The sequence below is a fragment of the Condylura cristata genome, unplaced genomic scaffold, assembly GCF_000260355.1.
Source record: "Condylura cristata isolate star-nosed mole 26May11 unplaced genomic scaffold, ConCri1.0 scaffold00007, whole genome shotgun sequence".
In the NCBI taxonomy this organism is placed as follows: Eukaryota; Metazoa; Chordata; class Mammalia; order Eulipotyphla; family Talpidae; genus Condylura; species Condylura cristata.
The window spans coordinates 44,754,835-44,782,300 of NW_004567108.1; the positions used below are offsets into that span (position 1 = coordinate 44,754,835).

Below are 27,466 nucleotides of genomic sequence, written 5' to 3' on the forward strand. Positions count from 1 at the left end.
GCCTCTGGATCCTGCTCTTGGGAAAAGAAAGCCTTTTTACCACATCATGTAGTCTCCTTACTCACACCCTTAACAGCCTCTGTCATAACTTTAATTGGAGGAGTAAGAGGCACTGAGCTTTGAGCTTTTCTCCTTTCTGAGTTACCAAAATCAGAAACTACAACTAGTGGGTAACAATCAGATGAGAATGTCTTAAAATGTGTCTTCAGTTAAAAAAAAAAAAAAAGAGCATCGAGGGCTTGTCTGGTTTCCTTTTTCCTGCTCTTGAGCAGGGTCAGACAGGGAATCCTGACTCACCAACTCAGCGAGGCCAAAGCCATTTCTTATCTGGTGTCAGAACATGGCTGGGTGGAAATGCCCCTCAAATACAGGAAGCCACTTCTCTTTGGAGGTTCTCATGCACAGCAAGACAAGCCCCCAGAAAGGCCTCGGAGGGGACAAACCACTGCCCCAAACACATTGTCTTTAAAGAGCATGTGGTGGAACTTCCGGGCTGTCAGACCAACCTCTCAGAGACAGCGGCCTTTGAGAAGGTCATCAAGACAGAGAGAAACATGCTGCCTCAATTCAATTTCACCTGAACCACTGGCAGGATATGCTTGGAAACCCAGTGGGACCCGAAGGGCAGGGAGACCTTGAGTGTGAAGTCTCTGCCTAGCAGTCTAAAGAAATGTTTTCCACACATCAGCGTCAGTTCTGAGTCCCCCAAATCTCCTAGAGTGACAGCAATCAAAATTGATTTGGGGAATTTCATCCACAAATTAAATTGACTGATTCTCAGTATGGAAGCTCAGTGACTTTGTCTCGCTGCCAGTGAAGGGACCTGAGGGCGGGAGGTGTGACATGTAAAAGGCAAAAAGCATTGGCTCATCTGGCACAAGCGAGTGGTCTCAAAGCAGACACAGGTGCAGCTTTGCTCTGTGAGGCAGAGCTGGCGGCACCATCTGAAATTATTTGGGTCACTTAGTGTGGTCTTAGAGAGGCCCATGTCTTCTATTTTACTGCCTCATGTTCTTCCCGTCGCTTTGTTTTTTTCATTGGGTGCAGTTTCTATGGGGGAATGCACTGATTGCCACAGGAAGCCACCCTTGGTTACAATTTTGTTTCCAAAGAGCTCTTGGGCTGAATGTGTTTCGGTCTCTACTCATGGTTTTCACCTTGAGAGAGAGAAAGCCCCGCCCCGGCGCTGAGCTCGAGGTGCTCGTGCTTCACACCTGTGTGCTGTAGCATAGCACCCTGACCTAATGGCAAGTGCGGCTTCTCGGGGTGACACTTGGAATCACAAGCTCCCATGTAGCTGCAGGCAGACAAGGCCCCCCCAGTGTCTAATTGTGGCCTGGCTCCACCAGCGGCCCATTCTCAGAGTCTACTCGTCAGTCCCACTTGCTTCACAATCCACCTTTTACGTAGAGCTGGGAATGTTGGATGCAAAAGCCAGTAAAGGCATCTTTGAAAATGGGCTCCCTTATGCAGGTTCCTGTGCTCAAAATCACTGGGGCTGGGTTGGTGTTCTGGAATTGGTGTTCTGGAATTGTAGGACCACAGCTCAAGTGGTTCTAAGGTGGATCTGTGGCCCATGCTGTGATAAACATTGCTCCACAAGGCAATTCAAAGATGAAGGGGGAGACGTGTATTTTGTTAAAGAGAAAAAAACAATGGGCTTGCCCTTCCCTTCCACTCTGGCCCTACCTGCTGACTGGTGTGACTGGGATCAGTCAGTTTGAACTGAAAAGTCAAAAGTGAGGATATGCTCTGGACCGCCCATCCCTGGCTTGTTAGGTATTAAATGAAATTCTACTTACTTGTTTTCAAACACACACACACACACACACACACACAGACACACACACACACTCACTCACTCATATAAAATTGCATTTCTTTGGCTCAAATGAACATAAAACTGATCGTGTCATGTTGCTCTATTGAGTGGCTATTTGAGATGGCTATTGAAGAGTTCCACCCTTCTCGTTTCAGCAATTTAAAAAAAAATTGTTTTTTGAGGGTCAGAAGGCTGTGTTCTAATTTCTCTGGGTCCTGTCAGTGCTAAGAACACAGTAACATGCTCAAGAAACACAGTAACAGACTCAAGAACATAGTAACAGACTCAAAAACACAGTAACATGCTCAAGAAACACAGCAACTGATTCCATGAGAAGTGTGGAGCATGGTCACTTGTGTCTACTAAAGAGTAGCAGTAGAGCATGGTCACTTGTGTCAACTAAACAGCTAGCCCTCCTCTCAGCTTCTTCTTGGGTAAAATGGAAGATCTTAACATGTACTGCCTTATGGGATTGCTGTGAGGAGTAAATTAGTTACTATGAATACACAGAACAGTTCCTGGAGCACAATGAGTAAAGGATACTCTTGGATCATGTTACAAAGATTGTTTTTTTGGTGAAGATAAACAAAGCTGAAGGGGAGGAGATTGCTAACTCTGCTCCCAAACATTCTTCCAGAACCTGTGGATGTCACATTGCTATGTTCTGAAATGGAAACAATGTCCCAACTGTTCTGAAGTAGATTTTACCAATTTCTGAGCACGAATGCAGCAGCCCACTTAAAAACCATCCCTGAAGAAAAAGCAAAACTTCTTTATACCTTTTTATGTTACAAGGTTCCACATCCTTTCAGTCACGGTTTATCAGCAGAGTTAACAGATTTTGTTTGTTTGTTAAATACATAGTGAAATATGGCGATGAAAAAGCAGATTACTTAGTCTTATAGGTCAAGTGGGAAGATGTTTTCAGTTTGGCTGTGATGCAAAGAGCCTGTTTTCTCCCATTTTCTGTTCTAGAACTGACACTGGGCATCCCCTCAAGGTCACATTGTAGGGGTAGAATCTGTAAGACTCTGCAGAGTTCCTTTAGGACATCCTTCCCCTTAACAACTTGAGCCAAGAAAGTGAATTACCAAACACACTTCAAGATTTAACAGCTGCCATGGACATTTAGGGGGTAATATTTGTCACTGATTTGACTTTTCTATGTTTGAAAATTTCAGAATTAAAGGTTGGGAAAGAGGGGGGGAAAATGAGCAGAACAGGTTGCTACTGGATTATCTAACTTTCCAGCTATCCAAGATCCCCCAACATATAGTAAGTGTTATAATGCTTAGCCAAGAGACAAAAGGTGATTATGTTCGTCAGACTGTATATTTATAAGGTTGCCAGTCAGTGGGCCGTTGGTGTTACTGGCACAAGAAAACACCAAAAATGGTGTTTGCAGCATCAAAGATGTCTTTTCTCTGGAAGGCTGACCCTCCTCCTACGTCAGAGCCCAGGACTTTTTGAATGGGAATAAGCTCATCCACTGGAGGAAGACGTAAGGATCAGAAGTTAGTTGTGTTGTATCTGGAGATGCTGTTTTATGAGAATGAAGTCATAACTAAGAACGCAAGAAGTAAGAGATGCACCCAGAGCGCTGACTGCTAGGACCAGGGCCAGCTTAAAGGCCAGGAAGCTGTCTATTTCACAGCAACATGTCTATCAGAGAAATGAACACTTTCCCGATCCCATTTTGGATCAAAATATTGTCATTCACTCCCTATTTCATGATTTTATGTAAGGTTTTAAAACTATCAGATGCCCAGGTTTTTACCAAGCGAGATCTTTCTTCCAAACAAACTTATATGCTAAAGCTCCACTTACAGGCATCTCAAATTTTCTATTGCCAAAACTGAATCCCGATCTTCCTCCAAAACCCTTGCTTCCCAGCACCTTCTGTTTAAATCGATAGCTTCTTCTTTCCTGTTGCTTGTTAAAATTTTGAAGCCAGTATTGATGAAGTCAGTATTGGTGAAGTCTTACACACCACACCTAATTTCGGTAAATGACTCACCCTTTCCAGATCTGCAGACACTACCCACTTGTCATCCTCTCTTGGACCCCACGGGGCCCGCGCGCCCCTTTCTTGTCTGGGTTACTGGAAAAGCCTCCTCCCTTGTCCCCTGGCCCTTTGACATGGCAGCCATGAAATGTGTCTCACCTCACTGCTAAGTCAGATCACTCCTCTGACTTTGGATCACTCAAATAAAGCCTTCTTGACACACTCGTAGAGATTTAAAATTGATTTTTTTCTGCAACCCAATTCCTTAATCTTCCACTTCCTCTCCCTGCCCCCCCTCACCATCCCCTACTCTCATTCAGCCCCAGAGTTCTTTTCCTTTGCTGTTTTCAAGCAGGGCAAATAATGTGCACCCTTCTACCTCAGTCTTGCATTTGCTGTCCCTTCTGCCCACAAGACACCTGCCAGCTGTTAGCTCAGTGGCTACCTTCAGGGCCCTGTTCATATTTCATCCTATCATGGAGATGACCCTTCTGTCTAAAAGAGCACCTCTCCCTCTGGCTCTTCCTTAGAACACAGGCCACCAATTAATACACCGTCTTCCTTTACTGGAGTACCTGTTCCATGAGCACAGGCTTATTTTTTTTTTCTTAGTGTCTAGAACCATGATTGTCATGTGGTAGGTATACAAAAGATGTTTGGTGAGAAAGCCACTCAGATTCTTTCCGATACACCTCACATTTCAATCTCTAGTTAGCTTTACTAAAGCAAGCTAGCTAGAGTGGGCTTTCATATAGGTGTAAAAACAGTTCCTCTTAAGTTTAACCTGTTGAATTTCCTTTACTAAATCTCAGATGGTTTTCTCAACACTTCCTACCTTCTCATTGATCATTTAATAATTCCTGATATAGCTGCTATTTAACAAATTTTTCAGCTCAGTTCTCCTTTGTTACTATATCATAAAAGTGACTAGTGACTTGAACCAGTAATTTTTATTCAATTGACTTGAGTCATGAAACATTCTTTCCCCTATGCCCTGAAACTACAGCCTCTATTCTCAAATGAAATAATAAGTCAGTGAAATGCATAGGTCCAGTCCAGACCTCAGCTAAGGAACAAATTCTCTTGTCTTTCAACTCTAAGCTTACCACTTACTCAATTTCTCCTTCCTATTATTCAGATTTTAAGTTGCTGGACTTTTTCTAGCACTGGCCCACTGGGAGGGCAGCAAACACGTGGTGTTCCATCAGTCTGTATGCTGACCACTCATATTGGGGCTACAAGGGGATGGGAAAGTAACTTAAGTTCATTTGTCTGTCATTCTTCTCCATCTCAAAATGCCCGTACTCTTTTTTAAGATCTCTCTGCAAAGATAACCCATGAAAACAAGATTATTTTTCACCAGGGAAAATTTCAAATGCTGGGCAATTATAAGCCACCTTTCACCCTTCTTTGTTGTCACTGACTTGATGACCTATCTGTTCTGCTCCCCACTCTGTCTCTGGTGAATCCTCTCACTGCCACAGCACCTCTGGCCTGTACCTCAGTTCTGTATGCACAAATAGGTACATCTTTGAAAACAAAAAACAAACAAAAAAACATTTGCCATTTTGGTGTGTTTACAAGAATTGAAACCAGCTTATTGAGGAGTTGACATGCATATCCATCCATATTCACAGTAACATTACTCAAAATAGCCAAGGTGGAAACAACCCAAATGTTGAGGGCAGATGAACAATAAAATATGCTACATGTGTACTATGAAATACTACATAGGACAGCTGTCATAAGCTACATGAAACTGAAGGACACACTGAAATCAGTCACAAAAGGACAAATACTGTGTGATTCCACTGGCATGTGGCCTCTAATCAAATTCCTTTAAAGCAGAAAGGAAGTTGCCAGTCTAGAGGGAGGGAAGGAAAGGGCAACCTTTGCTTAATCGGTATACAGATTAGTTCTGCAAGTTGAGGAAGTTCTGGAAATGTTCCATAACAATGTGGATGCAATTACTACTATTAAAGTATACACTTAAAAATGGTGAAAATAGGCAATTTTAGGATTAAAAAACACACACACACACACAAAACCAAAATGTATTTATGTCATTTCACATATTTTTGATGGAGATGAGGTGGGACAGATGGTTGCAATGTGTACAATTCCCTTACCCTTTTACGAGGAATTTCCTTATAAAGCATGCTCTAAAAATCTCTCACAAACTGAGCATTTATTAAATACATCAGGTACCAAGCATCCTAAATTAAGATTATTAAATTTGGATGGAAGGAATAACCAAGTGTATAGGCTGAAGAAATATTGGCTATTCTGCCAATATATATACATACACACACACACACACATATATTTTGATTATCTTATTTATTGTCTGTCCTCTCCACAGAGCAGACAATAAACTGGTGTCTAGTTTTGTTTATTATATCTCCAGGGCCTAAAAAAAGGTAAGTATTTATTGAAATGTACTAATACAGTATTGAACAAGAGATGTTAACATCCAGGTCTATAATCACTAAAGTGTCATGAGAGATACACCATAAAGGAGGCAGAATCAACTTTCAAAAAACTAATTTTAATCAAAACAAAAATTGTTGATCATTAACAAGTTTATAAAACAGTGATTTAGTTACATAAATAAATTGATATCAGTGTATCAAATCTTAATTACTTTCAACTTCATGAGCATGTTTACATGGGTGATGAAGTACAACCTTTTTTTTTTCTTTTTACCTATTATAATAAATAAAATGGAGCGGCACATGAAATAGTTCTTCTAAACAAAAATACCTACAAACATACCTCTAGCATGTTCTCTAATGAAGGGAACAAGAGACACTGGACAACTTTTGCACCAAAACATAAAAATTGCTTAAAAAGCACAAGGTTACAGAACCATCAGCTAAAGTAAAGACACTATACTGTAACCAAAGTTGGTATTTAATAATATAATGAACAGTTTGGTAGTTAGATCTCCAGTTTGGTTATTTTAAAGCATTAAGACAAGGCAAGATAGAAGGCTGCTTTTGTTTTGAGTAATTCTAGAGAAAATAAAATATATTTAAAAAAAAAGAAAGAAAACTGAAAAGTAGAACAGTCATACCTACACAACTTTCTGTCCTGCACAAAGTCAAAATACCTATGCAGAATAGATATATAATATATATAATGTTATTTGTGCACAAAGGTTAGCTTATTATTAGCTCACTGCAAAGGCGTAATGTATCATATGTCAATTGTTTTGGAAAACATTTTGCGTTTTGTGTCAAAGGATATTCTTTAAGTTTCCTAGGCTAGGAGGCACGAACCCCAGTTCCGGCATACTGTATATTCTTAATGCTAAGGCTTGCTGCTCTGGCTGTGTTTTGTTGTCCCTCTTTATATTCTAGTGCCTGTTACAAGCATGTGTGGTGTAGTGGTTGTTGGTGTGTGTGTGTGTCTGTCTTGTGTCTGTGTGTATACATATACATATGTATACATAAGCTGTATACATATATATACATAGGTCATTTCTCCCAATAGAGCTCAGTCCAACCATGCAATCCAAAAGGTGGCTCTGCATAGATGCCCAGTATGAAGTTCACCGCCTGAGCCAACCCTGAAGCAAGGCGCACTTTTAGTCCTTCTGATAGGTTTTCTCTCAGTTTTTTGTTTTTGTTTAAAACCAAGCTACTGCAGCTTCAAGTATTTTGCATTACATAGAATATTTTTTATAAATTAGTTAATGTTATATTTCAATATTCAGACATATACTATAATATATATACAGTACAATAAATGCTCTCATTCTTTAATTTTTTTGATAAATCCCTGAGAATGTATGTTGACAGTCGCTAAGTTTCCACATGCACAAGCATTGTGTGCCATGCTTCTGGACGAACAGCACTGCAAAGCCACGTGGGTCAGCCTTTTAACTATTAGTATTTCATTTTGTTGGTTTGTTTATTTAAATATGCTGAAAATGTAAAGATGAGTTACAAAGAAGTAAAGCTGAATCCATTCGAGGTACTTATCACAGGATGGAGGTGTTTTGTTTGGTTTTTAAAGCCATTTCAATTATTTTTTTTTTGAGGCTGTGAACGTATACAGAAAACAGGAGAGCTATGTGGACTTTTGCCACTTGACAACATATACTCAGTGTAAACCAAACCTTTTTAACCTCTCTCTCATACAAAACCAAGGAAAAAAAGAAATTAAAAAAATATATAATAAAATAAAAAGGAAGAAAAGAAAGAAAAAAGGAAAAAAAAACACACAAACTTTCACAACATGACAATTTAGTCTGCAAACGCAATATAACTATACACATATAATACCGGTGTGGCTCTGTTCTTTAAGTTAAAAAGGGTACAAAGGCAGGCTCAAGTAAAAACAAACCGTCCCTCCCATCCCCGCCCTCCCCACCCCATTCATACAAGTTCTATCAACCAAACCTCTCCCGAACCAACATCATCAGTTTCTTTTTGCCTTTGTAGATTTGTTTCAGGTTGTCAATAAACTGTGTAAACTGAATGTGTCCATCATGCGCCATTAAGAAGGTCTCTCGGGCCTTGCTGAGGAACTCTATAAACTCACTATAGTGCCGAGGACTGATGTGTGTGAGCCGAGAGTGCGTTGTGTTGATGTAGGCCCCGATCGTGGCATCCAAGAGTTGCCTCAAGGGGGCTTTGTCCAGTGACATGAGCTTACCAGAGTTCCTCCTCCCGTGAAGTCCCACCATGCCAGGGGTGGTCAGAGTGCATCTGCGCAAAATGTCTGACAGTACCGTTGCACACTTGACACTCTTGACCACCAGAGGTATTATAGCTGCAAGCTCATTTTTACCAAGGGAGTGGCTAAGCGCACAGGCCCACAAAACGTCATTAATGGCAGGGTGTGTGTCCTGATTGTAGCTCAGGTTGAGATGGGTCATGGCCAAGGTGGCCAGCTTGTAGGCCCTCATGGGGTACCCACGGTGCTCCATGTACCGTGCTATCGTAAAGAGCTGGGTGTAGCTCATGCCGGTCGTAGCAGCGTCAAGAACAATTTGGTACGCCGTCTCAAAAGCTATGTGATCCTTTTCACACAGGGTCAGTGCGGAGAGGGCACAGTTCTGAGGGTCCTTCATGGCGCACTGCAAAGCAAGTGTCCGGGCACTGCTGGCCAGCTTTTCCTGCTGGTGGCAGTCCAGATGCAGGCGGACGATGGTGCTGTTGGACATCACGGTGGTAGCAACTATACTTGTGGCCTCTGTGGGAGTGAAGAGCGTAAACCAGCTCTGCATGATGCTATCCAAGGCATAAACACCTACAGGGAACACAAAGAAGCACTATTACTGATGAGGGCGCTGGCCACAGCTCTTGCCTTATTTCCACTTTTATAATCAATGCTTACATTGTTAATCATCACAGGACGTGAACTGGGCCTTGGAGCAATCTCTTAGAATAAGGATATTATAGATTGTTATTCAGTGAAATACCCAAAAGGATGGTGAACCTCTGCAATAAAGAACTAATCCTCTTGGTAGCTGGTATTTGCACTGTTCTGCTTGCCATTTTGGACAATGGTTTTTTGCTAATGAGTTTGAGCTCACTGGGGCCTCCTGTCAGTTACCCACTAAAGAATCAGAGTCAGAAAAAACCATAATCTTACCAAAATAGAATTTTTATGTGGCATGCTTGTGTGTAAGTTTAGAATACACAGTGCACAAAATAATTAGACAAATAAGAGAGCAGGAAAATGTAATACTATAATCACGAGAAAAAAGTCAACAGAAGCAGACCCACAGATGACTCGCATGTTGGAAATTGCTGACCAGATCTTTAAAGCAAACATTTTAAGTACAAACGCCCAATATGCCTAAGCTATAGAAAGTCTTAAACATGAATGAGTTAAGAAAAAGTACTAAATCTTCCAGAAAAAGGTAGAGGAAATCATGTGCAGTCCTTGAACTTGTATTATCTTTGTATTGTTTCATGAAACTGACACTATCTACACAAATTTAGAGAGACCAATTTCCTTTTTTTGAAAAATAACAAAACATAATAAATTAACAGAAGTAATAAGAAGAATGATTTTACAGTACCAGCTATGTCATATCAAAACCCTGAGGCGGCAGTCTTCTCAGCAAGAGGTATGTATACTTTTCTGACACAAAAAGACAATTACGCCAACATTTATTTCAAGCAGCAGCCATTTTGTTTGTGTTCGCTTTCCTGCTGGGATTGTACAGCTTTCTTTAGTACAGATTTACTACAGCAGAGGGAAAGCAGTTGGCTGAAGGGTCTCACAAATTGCAGCTTATGGCCAACTAGGGGATCTTCTTATGACTAGCTGCAAATTCTCACATATCTGAAAACTCACCCAAACCATACCCAGTGGTCATTTCTCTGCTGGATACAATACGGCCAAAGATGAAGAAGAAAACAGATCAGCACAACTAGATAACTTTATATTATTTTCATTAAAATGGACCCAGTCACTGACCCCAGTCTCTAGTTAGTTTCAAAGGTGGTTTCCAACCTATCAAGGATTCACTCTGGAACACATTAATGTAAAATTATAAAACTGATTATACAAAAAGTTACTAAAAGTACCTTAGAAATGACAAAAATGAGTAAGTACTTATTCAGTGACTTAATCCATTTTAAATAAGAGGTTGAAGTCCACAAATGTGGTTGTCTAAGAAGAACTATGCAAAGTGTGTGTAAAAGAAGGCGGGAGGATGAGGGTTAGATAGTTGGAGGTGGGGGTTAAGAGAGAGGCTAACCCTGTAAAGACTGACCGAAGGTGAGAAGACTTGAAGGAGTCAAGATAAAAGGAGTGAAAATGTTCCTGTATCTGTAAATGACAAGTTAAATGGAGCATGAGACATCTGGAGAAGTTCCTTCTCTGGAGTCTACCTACCCACTTCAGTGGCACAGGTTACCAGCCACCTCACCATCTCCCGCCGTCGCCAATTTAAGGTTGACAGTGTCATTCGCATAACCTATAAAGACAGGTAACACATGTTTTGGAAGATTAGAAAGAAAACAATTTCTCTAAGGCATATATGGGCACAATCCCACTACCAGGAGGATGAAGAGCCATTTTTGAGCAAAGTTTTGCAGATTAATTTGGATTTATCCATGGCTCCCTGGAGCTGACTGACCTTGCCCAGTGTGAGAGGCAGGAGGCAAGTTTGGACTTCCTGACCACATGCAACATCCTGGCAAGTCACTCCATCAATCACTTTTCTCACCTACAAAATCAGGCATGGGTCTCTAGATAGTTGAAGCTCCTCATGAATTAATTCTGACTAGGAGCCCTCAGTTGGGAGAGATATTTTTAAAATAATCACTTCAGTTATTCCTTCAGTCACTGTTTGCTCTTATTGATGATTATGAAGACAACCCCAGATTATCTTTGGCACCATTAATGATAAGTTTTTTTTTCACATTTTAATTAGAAATTCTAAGATAAATAAAAAAGAAAGAAATTCTAAGATAAAGTTATCCATCTCTTCCTATTTCCCATTATTTTAGGATTCAGAAAATTTAGGGGCAGAATGCTCCTGAAGGCTTGGAAAGGCACTATGGGAAACCCTGTATGGTCCTAGAAAGAAGAAAACAATGAATAAGCTCTCAGTAATCTGCCATTTACCCAAAAATATCTGCCAGAATCCAAATAACCAGATAACACGTATGGTACGCTCTGCATCATACCTTTAAGAGGTAAATGATAACAAAATAAAACTTTATTTTTTTTTAAACAAAACTTTGAAAATGTGATTATATACCTTGAATGCAATCTTCTATACTTCTGGAGTACATTTATAGTATGAGCATTTTCCTGTAATACAACTCTATAAACTTAATCACCAGAAGACAATCCTGTAACTTGAAAACTAGATTACTCATCTATACCCTAGAATGCCCTATTCGGGCATTACTTTAGGTAACTAGAGGATACAAATTTCACTTCTTTGTTTATGGAGAAAAATGTCTAATACAGGAAAAAATATTAAGAGAGATTTCCTGAGAAAAGAAATAGAAACATGAACTTTTCAATTCTTGGTTTACATAACAATCTTTCCAGAAATTTAAAAAAAGCAAATGTCTAGCCGTATGAGTAACTCAAGTGTCCTCAGTCGTTATATCTCAGGAGGCCGCTGAAAGCTGAAGCTGACACTAGCCTAATCACTCATCTTTGCCTAGTTATTTCAGGGTTATAAAGAAAGACCTAGGACTGTCCATCTATTATGAACATGCACACATCAATAAAAATTCATCCTTCCTCTAAAATATTAATCCTACCAACTGAACCTATATTATTATAGGATAGATTTAAGTCTCTTATAGCAGTAAGTCTACTTTCACTAAAGAAATAGTGATGTAAGGCTAAAATTCAGAAATGATTTTCTGACTGAAAGACATACACAGGGCTTCTGAATACACAGACCCTGCGCCTCAGGGAGAAGTTTGGTTCAGAAGGGGGACCACAGATCTGAAGAACATACTCTCCTGAACACATTTTTGCTCTAAAGAATCATTTACCTGCACTAAAAAATCCAATCCAGCAGACAGAAACAACCCTAAGATGGTGCCTTTATTTAGCAGTCCTTGGTGCCCCAGCAAAGACCACCAGTCATGTACCTGCAGGCCCAGCTCCAGAGACACTTTCAAAAGAGTGATGTCTGGCAAACTGTCCATGAGAGTTGCTATTTTAAATGCATCTTGGGCAAGCTTGAAGATGTGGGATGAGGAGTGAATGTTTTTCTGGATGGATTCTAATACTGTTTCCAGCCTCCGAACATCGCCTGTAATGAACAAGGGAAAACCAAACCAAACCAAATTGAAGGAAAACAAAACAAACAAAAAGTCATACAGCCACATACACACAAAGGGAGGAAAAAAGGAAACAAAACACAAAACACAAGTTAATTTACCTGAAATGTTCACAGATGGCACAGATGTTACAACTAAGCATCCCATAGTTACTGCAATGTATATGAATCTCTGCTCCACAAAAAAGATACACTGAGGCACACCCTCGATGACTAAAGCCCGTATGAAACAGAAACAACATGATACAGTAATGACCTCTCTTGGCTCCTATTTGTATATTTTTTGGTGATTATTTCAGAGAAAACAAAAATGTACCTTAACTTTTTAATCTGCTTCTGCATCTACCACCACTTACATGGCCTGCTAACTAAACCTGAATCTGCCAACAGCAAGTTTAATGATGCAGTTAAATGAGGAAAACGCCAGGCTCAAATGAGTAGCACCTGTTTTGCCTCATGAGCTACATCTAAAGCCTCTCTTACAACCTGACATCAGCACCACAAGTGAGAATTTGATAGAAAGCAAAACCTTTACATTAAAAAAAAAAAAAAGGCAAATTAACAAAATAATCATGAAGTTCAGGCCAATCCAGTACCTTTGGCTGCAGTTAACATGGTAGATGCCAGCTCACACTGCTGGGACTCTATGTGGCTTAGTGTGAACCAACGAGGGTATCGGTTGGGAACAACTGATGCAATGTGGTGAGGGCGGGTGAGGTCTCCCGTTGGAGCAGTAGATTCCAATACTAGTAACCTGTAAAGAAAAGACAAGGTAGGGGGCTCCTAGTTATTATTTGTGATCCTCTGGCCACGGAGCTGGCTAAAAGCAAGTGACACTGGTGTGAAGGAAAAGCTGGTACAGTTACTCTAGACTGTCTAGATGCCAAAGTCATTACCCATTATCCAAACCTAAGAGATTGCCTTTTTTTAGCATCATTTGGAAAGCTGCATTGTTCAGAGAAATAAAGGTATATAACAATGGAGATGTAAGTCTTGATTTTGTGTGTTGCAAATTTTTGAGGGGATAGGAGAGGGAGGCAGGTGGAGATGGGCATGGGTGGTTTGATGTAGAAAAAAGAAGTACTCTATTAAAAATGTTTTGAATGTTATCACTTATTAAAAAAGTAAAAATCAACAAAGTGATTAAATAAGGTGAATGTTTAAGAGTGAGATTAAAACAGGGTTAGTGAAGAGTGAGATGAATAAGCTTAATATTAAAACGCAAAATAAGAGGGGAAGTAAAACAGAACTGACTTCCTTTCCATATTCAAACTTTCTTCAGAATTAGTTCCCTATTACTTTAGAAATTTGTGGTTAAAGTATGCTCTATCAAATCACATCTGAAGTGAAAGCAAATGTCCCAAGTATGTCTCTTGAAAATCTTGCATAAATTCAGAATGACTTCTGATTTCAAATGCTCTATCTTTGATTATGAATACATTGACAAAGAATTGCTGGGAACAAAGCACAAAGCACATGTTTAGCGATCTCTTATAAATAAAAATACAAAGAGATTCATAGAGAAGGTGCAAGTGAAATAATTCTTTTCCAGTCATCAAAATACTGATCTTCATTCCAATACCCCATGTTAAGGACTAAGAGTGAAGGACCAAGAGGAGTTAGCAGGGTCACTGTGTGATGCTGGCTTTGATGACCCCACCCAAATGCAGTTACTGCTCTGGAACGCCAATGTCACTTTTTCTTTTGTGTAGACACAATAAGATTGATATTAAAGGGTGTCAAGGTAGGCAATTAAGAAATGAGTCAATGTTTAACTTTTTTAAAACCCCAGAATGTCCCTATACACACAGGCAGATTTTTGCAGAGCTGTTATAGAGAAAACTAGTCAACCAATGTTCCTGAAAAGATGAGCAAATGAGTGCTGAAAATGCCCTTCTTCATCCCTACCTCTACCCCACACTTTCAGAAGGAATAAGACACAAGTAACCTACATGCCTCTTTTCTTTCATGTCCCTGATTTCCCTGACATGTTCCAGCAGGCCACATTACTTCCCTTCCACAGTAGGCCTTCGGCTGAGGTGGCAGAGGTGGCAAACAAATCCTGTGTCCTGCTGATACTAGTACCCCCAACTCCCATGAAGAAACTGCCTTGCAAAGATAGTGAGTTTCTGAGTGTTAGGAAAGCAAGTCTCTCCACCTGACAAATAACTCCACATGTCAGAACCACAGGGTCAAGTTATGTATTTTACCCTTACACTTTACATTTGGCTGTAACAAAAAATCTGGGGTCATCATTACATGAGCATCCTTCCCTTTAAAACAGGAGAACTCTTAGAATTTTTAGCTACAGAACTAAGCATCTGCCTTCATATGACAGCTTCCATTTTAGCTTCCAAATGGGAACAGGAACTCATAAAATCGTGCTCTACCACACAGACCAAGTGGTATCAAGGAGCTTGGTGGGGAACTTTTTTGTTTATATTATTAATTTATTTTTACTTTAATGACTAGACAAGCAAGAACTTGTAAGGTTGTTCTGATAAGTTAATGGGATTTCATGTTGTCAAGGAAAGCAAGTCAAATGAAAGGATGTGAGCCTCAAAACACACTGTAACACAGTTACAGGAATACATACACCCTCATCACTGCATATGGAAGAGGAGGTCTCCCGAGAGATAAGCAACACATACCATATACAGGCAAAGTTTTGTTTCTGAATCTACTACACTGGTTGCAGATACAGAATCAACTTTTGATGAGAACCTTCTATATAGGATCAAACTATTCCCCAGCACTTCAAGCTTTTAGGTATGGACACAATTTGTCTTTATTAACTATAATGAGGTATATCTATATCTATATCTGTATCTATATCTATATATATATGGTTTTTTTTTTTAAACAGGGAAAAGCTCATATTTTAAGGTAGTAATCCCTTTCTGGTCCTTAAAGTATATAAGTTATATGTAAGATTGAAAAATAGAATCTTCATGTTATTATAAAACACTCACCAAGAAAAAAGTAATGATTTTTTTTTACAAAGTGAAAACAGAAAGGCTGTTGGTAGAAAATAACATATGCTAATTGTTCTTAAGGAAAAGGAGGGAATGAGGAAGGCTGGAGCCGAGGGGAGTAGGTCCTGAAGACCCAGGTGGGTGAAGTCTTCTGTGCTCGATACAGATCCCATCTTCCTCAAGCTCTAGCTGAGCACCGGGGCCGCAATGATCCGGGAGACTGGTGCACCGTGTGGAAGAACAGCAGGACTGCAGGAGCCCCTCAGTCATAGTCAAACAAGTGTTTTATCTATCACTGTTTCAAGAAAATTAAGTTTTCAGGAAGGTTTCAACTATTGCTGCCTTGTGATTAAACTGGACTGAACTTGTTCTTTAGCTCCAGATTCTAGCTTCAGGGAGAAGATGGGGAAAGCCACAGCAAGTAGCTAAGCATACAATTTCCCTCTTACTCAAAAACAGGAAAACAAGCCCACATGCTACCACCACAACAGCTCAAAAAGCAAGAGTACTGCTTTAGCTTTACTGATATCTGCAAGAAACATGAAGGAGTGAGAAGTCAGTTAACAGCCATTCTTCCCAGTGAGGAATCTGATTGCCTCTGCCTGTCTGGGCTATGAATACGTACCGCATTGCTCTCAGTGCAATTTTGTATGCCAATTCAGCATCATGAGGTAGGAGGGAGGTGAAGAGATACTTGGCAAAAGTGTGCATCGGAACACTCTCCCGATGGATTATTTCGCCTAAACCACTATATGGTCCAGCTGTGGGAAGAAAACATACACATTTTACATTCCTTTAGAACTCTACTTCTTGTAAAGTATATTTTTAAAAAATTATGTAAAGTGGCCCTCCCTGGTGGTGCAGCAGGTTAAAGTACAGCATTGAGAATCTAAAGCCGCTTCTGCATGAGTTTGATTCCCACCTGCCCTGGAGGTGACCACATGGTGTGGCAGACCTCTCCTGACCCGCCCACTGCTCCCCTCAGCAGTGTACTTCGACCATCTGCCTGTTCTGTTCCCCACTCTGTCTCTGGTGAAGCCTCTCACCGCCCCTGAGCCTCTGGCTTGTACCCCAGTTCTGTATGCACAAATAAATAAATCTTTAAAAAAAAATTATGTAAAGTTATATATTCAAGCTAATCAAGTTAACAGCAACATAACAGAAAGGAATACTTTTATTTTTTTTAGGTCAATAATTATTCTACAGGGTAGAGTTACCCAATACTGAGTAAACTCACTTGAGAAACAACCCCCCAGTTATAGGAGAGTCAAAATGAGAATCAGCGAACTAAGGAGAAGAACTTTTTCACATTATAACTGCTTCAGAAAAAGGAATCTTTCAAAGCATAAAACCTCACTGAATTTAAGAGACCTCCTCTTTCAATGTGTGAAAGATGAGCATCCAGATTTTCAAATGCACAGATGACTGCAGCTTAACTTTGGAACCTTTTCCTGGACCCAGTCAGGTTTCCAGAAAACAGTGTTCTGCCTTACTCGAGAGCAACAGGTTGGGGTTCTGAACCACAAATCCCAAGAAAAAAATCTGATTGTGGCAGAAGGTGGTTAGAAGAACTGATTCTTACCATAGGCGAAAGGGAAAAAAATCAACTGGAAATCTACCGGCTTTTGGCTCCAAAAGACCAATTTTAAGAGCAAAATTACATTTAAGCTATCAAAATTCGTTTCTAGTTAAGTTATGACAGGCTTCGTGGCAGAGCTGACTTCCCCAGTGTGCTCTCTGAATGCTGCCCTTAGAGGAGCAATACAGACTTCTAAAATAAATTTTGAAAGGAAACCACAGTGGTTAGTTCAACCACTTTCCACTTAGGTACTTTGAGGTTTAGTTACTGTAAAAGTGTTTAATAAATTAGTTTCCATGTCACCTTGGGGTAACATCTGTTTCATGATTTCAAACATTATGAACCATGACACTACTACTCAAACGACATGATACATTTGTTTTTCGTGAGAAAACCAAGTCTGGCAATAAGTTCAGGATGCAAGAAACACAGCTGAAAAGCAATGGTGAGAGATGTACTGAACCGAGCCCTGGGGAAGTCATGATTCATTCTAGGCCATTTTAACAAAGGTTACTTTTCAATTTCATTGTTTTATTTTTAGGTTAGTATTTTTGAATTGTTCATCATTTAGGTACTTTGCAAATCATATAAATGATGTTTTTTAAACCAAGGCAAAGTGAAATCCATACTAAGATTTCTAATTTTTATCCTATTCATCTTTTTCTTTAAAAATTTCAGTGTTCTTGTGTTCTTCAAAAGTTGACAAAGCATTACAGCTCTTGGCCTTTAGTTTCATATAATGAAGTCAAATTACTTGTTACTACTGTGGACTGAATGTTTTCAGTCTTGCCCCAATTCTTACTCTGATGCTACTCCCAGAGTGACTGTGTTTGTAGATAGGGCCTTTATGGAGACTGTAAAAGGGTAGGGCCTTGATAGTTAGGATTGAATCATGCCCTTATAAGAACAGATATCAGAGAGCTGTTTTTCCTGTCTCTGGAACTCTGCTTTGAGGGTACAGGCTGAAGGCAGTCATCTATGAGATGAGGAGAGGCTCTTACCAGACACTGAACGGGGGGAACTCTTTGACTTCACAACTGTGAGAACTAAGTTTTTGTTGTTTAAGACACTAAGTGATGTTGTTTTTTTTTTTGTTGTTGTTGTTAAGGCAACCTAAACATACTAAGGCACTATCTCTTAATGACTAATTATAGAAAATTTGGAGCTTATCCATCTTCTTCATTTGTTCTCTGCTTCCTTCCAATGTTTCCCTGCAACCATCAACTAAACTGCCTTTTTGTCTATGCAGGGAAACCCAGGATACATAATCAACACTTCACTATGATGTCTCGCAACAAGGAAAACATTCAGTCAGGTATCACAAAACTGATTTTTGGATCAATAACCAGTATACTTGGTCCTTGAACCTCAATGTACTAAATAATGAAAAAGTGAAATTTGTACTAAGTTCTCCAGAAGTGCCCTTCCAAGCGTCAATTAGCCGATACACCAATACCGTGTTCAAAAGAGATGAACACCCAGCATCACTGCAGTGTTACCGCTTCCTCTTTTTCACATATCTGAGTGGGCTAACTAATTTGCTCCTGAAATCAAAGAATGCAAATGCATGAAGAACTCTGTGCCCCAGTGCAGTTAACTCAGTAACAGAGCACTTATCATCTGGAGTTTATTGAAACTGGCCCCGGCTTTCCCTTGGACTGCTTCCTGCCTTGGGCTGCGCTCTCTTCACAAGCCTAGCAGGGCCAGGGGAGGAGAGGAGGTTGGCAGAAGTCAGCAGAGCTGCCTTATCAGGCACAGTCCTCATAAAAGTGTCTAATGAGGAGGGATGCACTAAGACTACATTTTTAAAAAAAGACAAAGACAAAGTAAAATAATTTCACGAGTGATGAATATGGAGATAAGTAAAATGGTAATTATAAACGAGGTGTCAAACTATCAAGTTTGAAAAATATTCTTCCTATCCTTTAGTATAACAGAAATGAAAAGTTAGTTACTAATAGCCAGAGACAATATTTAGATGCCTGTGGTTAATGATATTGGTTATATTAAAAGGAATTATATAGGGGGCAACTAAAATTAAACAATAATGCAGTAATTAAGATCACTTGACATTTGTTCAGACAGGCATTTTCTCTTAAGAAAAATGAACTTCAGGACACTGTTGCAAATAACTATTAAGAATTTTAACCAAAATCAAGCATGTCATTTGAAAAGTGTCCCCTTAAAGTATATTTCTAAAACATATAAATAATTGATGAAAACATTTTCTTTCAAATAGGTCTTTAGTTTTGTACAAATAAGAGGTCTGAAATACTATTTTATTTAAACCCCTTTTCTGTATTTAACAGTTCTGAATATAAGATGATACAGAACTTTACAAACCTATCAATCACTGAGAATTCATAGTAACACACATCTACATGAGAGAGAGAGGAAAGCTTATCAATCAGACAGCACCTAAATTTGCACATTAGTTTAGGTTACGATACTAATCACCTTTACTCTTTTTAAGAGAGAAAAAAAAAAAAAGTAATGCCAGTCAAAATTTGTTAGGACTCTTAGATTCCAAACCTTGTTATAAAAAAAAAAAAAAATTCCACTTTGCCTTAGATATACTATGAAACTCCTAGTTTGTTGACCCCTGCCTAATGAATTCCCTGAAATAATTAGTACAGTGGAAATTCATTCCTAAAGCCTGGAGTCCTTTGTTAATGTGTGCAAATGACACATTCAAGATCCACATGCCAAATAACAGCCAATAATTTGGAGGAATACCAACCAATTTCCACTTTATTATTTAACTGATCTAACAAGTAGGAATAAAGCTATGAGCAGCAGTAACTTACTAAATATCAGACCTACACCTACCTCAGGAACAATATAATCTAAATAAGACAGTCCTCAAAACCTGTTCAAAATTGGGAGTCATTTCTAACAGCTGTTCATAATTGGGCGACCTGGGACATGACTACCTAAGTGAAATGACACAAAACTAAACATCTATACTTTTTAATTAAGTGATAAAAAATTAAGTAATAATTTTTTGGATAGTGACCATGCCTATGACACTAAGTGACCATGTCAACTGGGATAACGATCATTTTAAATGCATTCGCAAGTATTCTTAACCAAAGAACACTTAGCAACTAAATAAACTTGGCTACTAAGTGGAAAACTTAGGCAAACTACCTTCTAATAGGAAGACTGCTTGCTTGCGAAAAATTTTCACCAGTGTGTCATCCAATTCAATTTCCTGAAGCTTGGAAATGAGCTGCTCCTCATTCCGGCAAACTTTCTCTTGTGTGTACAGCCCGTCAGGCATGATACGCTGCTGTCCCAGCCCGATCAGGGCTACTTCCACAGCTAGCGTTAAATAGGATTCCCCTTCTTCTAAGAATTTGTGTGCAGGTAGATGCTGGTATTCCAGAGACTTGCATTGTCCCATGTTCTCTGTAAAATGTCACACACACACACACACACACACACACACACACACACACACAATTCAGAGTCAGAAATTACTTTTGTAGGTACTCTGACATGTAAAGATATTTATTTTACCCAGAACTTTCAAATGAATTACTGACTTAATTCTGAGAAGGCCAGAAAACATATTTCTTAGGTTAAAATAAAAAAATTTCCATTATTGGAAAAAATAAAAGACCACAAATAACTTTGTATGTTTTGGGGGATAAGATGCTGCAATTAGTTCTCTCCCACTGAAAATGAACCATAGCGAAAACTATAAATCAAAAAGACATTAAGAATACTTAACAAAGGTACTATTTTAATTAAGCAAGAATAAAATTACACAATGATTGCAATAATTTCCAATTTTTAAAGTCTGGTATTAAAAAAGGCTTCCATACTTTTATTACAGTATTGAAATTTATAATGGCAACAGCTGAGCATATAATATACATAACTCAATTTCAAGGTTCATCTTGTTATTCAATAGACATCAGTTATCACAAAACAAATGATTCTTGGAGCAGTCTTTTCTCTCTATTAAGGTGCTTTAGAAGTTTTGCAAAACTTCCGCACCAACCTCCCAATCAGGAAAATGCAGTGTCCTATCTTTCACCAACTGACAGAATTTGGGTCACACATACATAATCTACAAAGGCAACCACCCCAGGAGAAAGGATTGAGGGGCAAGATAACTAACTCCCTGAGCTTAAGCAGTCATAGGCACAGGAGCAAAATGAAACAATCCCTTCCCTTTCCCAAGCTTTTGCAAGCTGCCCTTGACAGTCAATTTAAGGGATAATTGTTAAATCTCAACTATCAAAGGCCAAAGGAAAATCTCAAAACTGCTTTAAAGGTATGTGTGATGCAAAACACTTTTAATGACAGTTAGCACTTAAGGTCGACTAAGAGAAATATTTTATTTAAATAAACAAGTCATTTTTAATGCAAAGACAAATTAAAAAGCAATTAAACTATATTTCTACTTCTAAATATTGTATGACACAACTTTTTTTTTTTATGTTTACTTTATACTGTAGTCACAACCATAAATAATTCTTAGATGCAGGATCACTGTGAGTATTTCTAAAGTTCCTGACACAGCCGCCAAGTACAGACACTAGACTTCTCCGGGTCTGTAGAAGCCTGTCTGAACAGCATAAGGGTGTTCATTTCTTTGCTCTTCTCTAACCACAGGTATGGGTAGTTTTATGGATTCATAAAACAAACTGAGAGAAACAGTAACAGATGCCATTCGGATTTTAGAAAAAAGCATGAGACAATTTTTTTTTTTCCTTTTACCTGTAAAATCTGAGAACCCAGAGAAGCTTTCATCATCGATGTGGCAAGCTTCCATAAGGCTGCTGAAGAGAGTACCCACAGGGTCCAGGGGATGTCCAACCCAGCCCTCCAGGTTGGTTATTGATGTGATGCTTTTATGGGGTAGCTCTGTGTAAGAAAAGGATATTGAGAGATGATGGCATCAAGGAGACAAATCCTGTAACATTTAATAGTGGCATCCTGACAAATTAGTACTAAACTGCATAGAAAAAATTCCTAATTAAAAAACAAAGGTACACATAATTCCCAACTTGTGAACTGCTATGAATTCTGAAGGTTCATTTGTAAATCAATACAAATGGTACTAGCTTCCCAAGACAGTTCTCAATCATCTATTTAAATCATGTTTCCAGGGTACTGAGTTAACATTTTTTTTGAAAACAAAACTTACTTCTACAAAGTCATATTTTATGATTCTGTCCAGATTTCTCAATTGTAGGTCAAGGCGTAACATTGTAGATATTGTAAAAAAAAAAAAAGAAGTTTGGAAAAGTCTTTTTTAATGTAATATAGCTACCAGAGACGGGAAAATCTCTGTTGGGGTGGCGGAGTGTGGGGAAGAGTCTACCTAGCACAGAGCAGGATCCTGCCTTGTACTTTTCACACAAATACTTTCTGCGTACATAAAGGCATTGAATAAATCACCCAAGATTTACTGAGATATGTTATTAGTCTAAGGTGACCTGTTGAGTGGAAGCCAGAGTCTGTTATGCTAATAGGGAGTGGCCTCCCTTGGGAGAGGGAGAGGATGGGAAGTTTTAAAAAAACGCTTGAAATGGGTTTTCAGTGCTTCCAAGATAAAGCAGAAATTAGGTCTATGAATGGCTTCAAGGGTAACCAAAAGAGTCTAGCTTACCATATACTCTCACTACATGAACTAACGTTTTCATACTTTGTATTTAACTATTATAACAATTTTATTGAATATATTTAAAACAGTATTTCTTAGTAAAGTTTATGATGAGTTTTAAATATCTAATATTCATGAGAAAGCTCTTTTTTCGCAAAAGTGCTTCACTCTCTTTGCCTGATTATCCTCCCAAGCCTATCAAAGCTCTCCCTTTATCTGGTTCAGTTATCAACTTTGGATTTTCTTTCATCATATAAACAATAATGTTAAATAACATCAGTACTTCCAAAATTGATAGTACTACAAGTTAAACACCAGCTCCAATCTCAAGCCTATTTCAACCAGTCTGGGTGATATTACAAGTTAAACAAACACTAGCTGCAACTTCCAGCCTGTTTCAACAACTTGATAATTATTATTACAATTAAAAAGTTTTAGAGTGCTTAGATATTATGCCAGGCCCTGTTCTAAGTGCTCTGTGGGAATTAACTTGCCTAATCTTCTCAACAATTCTAAGCAATAGGAACTCCACTGAGCCCCATTCCACAGATGAGGACTCTAAACCACAGAGAAGTCAAGTCACTGCCTAAGGTCTCCCAGCTGGGACCTATTGCTAAGATTCACAGGCAGTTACCCACCTAAAGGCCTTCCTGTTAAGTATTAAAATACATGTTCACAAAATCAGATATCTGGCTAACTTGCATTTTAGATAATTCAGATATACTAAATAGCTATTCACACCATTAAGAAAAAAAACTCTTCTTTAAATCACAAACTACTTTCAGACTTTTAAAAAATACTTACTTTCTTATAACAGTCAACCAGGGAAAAAGCCAGACACCTAAACTTTCTCACAGACCAACTGAGAGGAATTTTACTGGTGAGTAAAGGCACCCTATTCTAATTTTAAAAGCTTTTTCTTCCCTAAAGAGCACAAAACCTAATGACGTCATCACCAAGAATCCCATTCCAAAGGAAACAAACTCCTTCACATTCACCTTTTTTTTGAGTTCGGAACAATTCCAACTGTTTCTGTTGTTGTCGTCTTAATGTGTTCACAATAGCTATTGCTAGTCTCAGTGCTTCTCTGGGATACCCATGAGAACGTAATGCATCCACTCTTGCACAGGCAGTAGGAACATGTTCTAAAACAGAAAGTTAAGGGTGCAAAGTTGTCAATGTCAGATATATTCAGAAAAACTGGATTTAATAGAAGATTAAAAAGACACAAGAAACCATTTCTAAATTCAGATTTGAATGAAAAACTCAGCTCCTATTGCCAAGCATTCATCCATCTCCATTGAATCCCTCGACTCTTCTACCACCCACTCCAATAACGCTATAGAAACTAAACAAAGAAGTAAGTCATGGAAATGTCTTTCCGGTTTGGCCACTTACCATGCCAGAGGGGCCACCCGCGGGAGTCAAAGAGGGAGTTTTCAGTGTCGTCATGGTAACAGTAGTTGGTGTATAGGTCACTGCTGATAATGTGCTGCAAGTGGCTATCCTGCCAGTGGAGATCACATGCCTCAATAGCTCGGGTGAACACTGTCCGGTGTGGCCTGTTCGATGAATCTGTTTTTTTCCACAATTCAGAAAGCCGTGTCAGCTATTATTCACATGTAAATAAATCAGTCATACCATTTTGTGGCCAGATGTTCACGAACACACCCACACACATTGTCCTGCACCCCCTAAACAGAAGGATGAAGGGTGAATATTCTCATGTCCTAATACTGGGAGGCAAGTCAGCCCAGGAGCCACCATTCAGTCACTTGATTTATCAAACACAAACACTCTGCAGCCATCAAAGCTAAGGTTAAATGCATCCTGCAAAAAGAATGTCAAGTCTAGTTTCCATGCCAAATAAACTCAACAGAGGCACTCGGCACACACACACACACACACACACACACACAAAATATATATATATATGTATCTCACATGAGAACTCATTGCTCCCCACTTCTGAGGTGCTGTGCTGGGCTGCCCTGATGGAATCAACAGCTCTCACAAACACTATGCAAGAGATGGGACACCAGCCATGGAACCTTTCAGGAAGAGGCAATCAGCCTTTAAAGATATGCATAAGGGTTGTGCTTTTGGTTGTATTTTTTAACTATATTGTGCGGTTTTGCACAATTAAAACTATTATGCTTCTTGGGATATAAATTGATTAAATGTCACTTTATATCCCAAAGGGCATAAATGCATATATTTAACATTTCACAAAGCCACACAACATAGCTACAAAACAAACCAGCGCACTTACCTTGCCCTACAGGCTGCCTCCTGACTCCTGGGCAGGTTCCATGGCTGGTGTGATGGCCCCAGCATAGTGCATGCCGGGGTATCACAAAAGAGCAGAAGCATACACTCCGAAGAGGGTTCAAGTTTCAGGACCTGACGGAGAAAAGAAATGTTTGGGGAATAAAGGATCTTCTCACCCTAACTCCTGGGATTACTCAGTTCCTCTGGGTGACACTGTTCAAGCTGTACCTGTACTCCCCCCTAGGGACCCCCTCCAAACTGGAAGGGCAACAAACTATGTGCATTTGACTTAGATCAAAGTAACTATTCTGAGGCTTGACTAAATGAGCAGCATTATCTGGAGCTTGCTTTGATAAAGTTTCATCTTCCTGTCTCTGGAGCTTTGACTAAGCAAGACATATAAAGGCAATTTTAAAAATCAAAGAACTGACTGCAGAAGGATAGCTCTTGGAATTCATCTAATCCAACTCATCTTTTACTTATGGGACTAAAAATTAAGAGAAATAAAGTGATCTGTCAAGGTCACACAGCCTAGCAATAGCAGTCAATACAGAAACAGATATCCTCACTCCAAATTCAGCTAATTCAGCTGCTCTTTTCACAGCTGTCTCTGGTCAACGTAGATAGCTCTGTTGGCAGACGTATCAAAATGCATGGATGAAAAATAATTTGAAGGGCATCAATATTGATGTATCTGTTATGGCCCCTGCCCAGACTCCTTGCTACTTGCTAATAGCAGACACAGGTAGGCTTTGCAAATGGGAAGAGTGGTCCGACATTTAAAGGTCTTTTGAATCTACCATGGTGTTTTCAGTAAGCAGCAGATGATAGTGGTTGGCTCCAAGAGACCAATAAAACCAATCATAACAAAAACTAAATAAAAATGAGAGTATATAGAGTTCTATTATAACAGGGCAAACAAGAGAACTGATTATGCACACAGTCAACGACTAAAAACATACATAAACAAAATGTTGTTCTGACCAGGAATCAAATTTTTGGTAATTTTAATCTTAGATTTCTGTTTTTTTTTTTTTAATTTTTGCATAATATGGAAACAAGAAACAGATCATCTTAACCAATTTTTTAAATGATAAGTACATAAATTCATAAGAAATTTTAAATAAAGTAGACAAAATATAAATATATGCCAATCAAAGAAAATTTGGAAAATTCAGAAAAGCAAAAAAGGGAGTCAGTTCTTTTATTTAAAAAAAAAAAGGCTATTATTCTGCTATAACTTAAAGGCAATTACTTTTTTAAAGAGTGTGGACTCTTAATTTGTGGTTGTTAACTAGTTCTAGCAAATAACTAAGCTAAGATAGAGCCTGACTTGCCCTTTAAATTTACTCCAACCTGTCAGCTTGTTCACATGAGTTCATCACATCTGCCTGTGGCCCACCACACGTGCACACTGTTCAGCTGCAACTGCTGTTCTACTCTGCTGTAGGTACCCCAAGTTATCTCATGAACAAGTCCCCTGGAGCCTCCAAAAAACCACTACAGGCTGAACACCTGAGGCCCTTTGCTGAGGTGTCTCTTCAGATAGTCCCTACAAATACTGCCATCAGAAACCAGGTCCTGACTTCAGATCCCTGGGACAAACCATTAAGTACCCAATGGAGGCTGGACCACTTCTACCTGCTTCCTAAACCTATGAAATAGTCATGTTTAACCAAGAGGAATATAAACCAAAGGTTAAGTGTTAAGATGGTAGTGTGAAGAAGCAGGTGAGGAATAAAACACAGAGAAAACTGCAGACATAATTAAGTAGAAAGGGATTAAAGATAGCGCCAGTATAGACCAGGCATACGATTTCCTAGCAATGGAAGAGAACAGACGTTGAATTACTGGACTTGAAAACACTGAGCTACTAGAAAAAATTTGTGCTATGAGGGGTAAATTTATTTTCTTTTGTTATTAAATAAAAGCATCATGGGCAATAAAGATATGACAGATTTCAAATACTGAATTCCCAAGGCAAATATCTCTAGACAAAGCAGAGCCAGACAATCATCCTTCCCAAGTCCTAAACTTGCTTTTTGATTGGACAAGTCCCAAAGGAGTATGATTTATCATTTTCTTTCTCTGAAGAGACTGAAAACACTATGTGAACATCACATTCAAACTCAGCACATTGTCCAGCTCATTCCAGAAGCACCAATTGTATATGGGGCCAGAATATAGAAAACAACAATCTAGATTCTGGACCCCTTCTCCTGTCATTTAACTCCTATCTTGAATCCACCACAACCTTAAGTCTTTTGAGCTTTCCTAGAATAAACAAATCATGCAAATAGTGACATGAACTCATGAATGAAATTATTATATGCGAGAGTTAATTAAACTACTTAAGAATCTGGTTCTGAAAGAGAAAAGAAAATTCCATAAGCGCAAAATGGGGGCTATGGAGCCAAG

General features: G+C 39.0%; 1 protein-coding gene across 1 annotated transcript in view; it reads right to left on the reverse strand.

Annotated features, from left to right (window-relative positions):
• Nucleotides 1-6,391: 6,391 nt before the first annotated feature.
• Nucleotides 6,392-27,466, reverse strand: part of ZSWIM6 (zinc finger, SWIM-type containing 6) — a gene marked incomplete at its 5' end in the record, with an annotated part of 171,344 nt that continues 150,269 nt past the window's right edge. The window contains 9 exons of the mRNA XM_012721770.1: nt 6,392-9,086; nt 10,686-10,767; nt 12,413-12,576; nt 13,200-13,357; nt 16,204-16,339; nt 20,308-20,568; nt 21,889-22,035; nt 23,776-23,922; nt 24,176-24,352. Of these exons, the coding sequence (XP_012577224.1) occupies nt 8,224-9,086; nt 10,686-10,767; nt 12,413-12,576; nt 13,200-13,357; nt 16,204-16,339; nt 20,308-20,568; nt 21,889-22,035; nt 23,776-23,922; nt 24,176-24,352 (2,135 nt within the window). The remainder of the gene's footprint in view (nt 9,087-10,685; nt 10,768-12,412; nt 12,577-13,199; nt 13,358-16,203; nt 16,340-20,307; nt 20,569-21,888; nt 22,036-23,775; nt 23,923-24,175; nt 24,353-27,466) is intronic.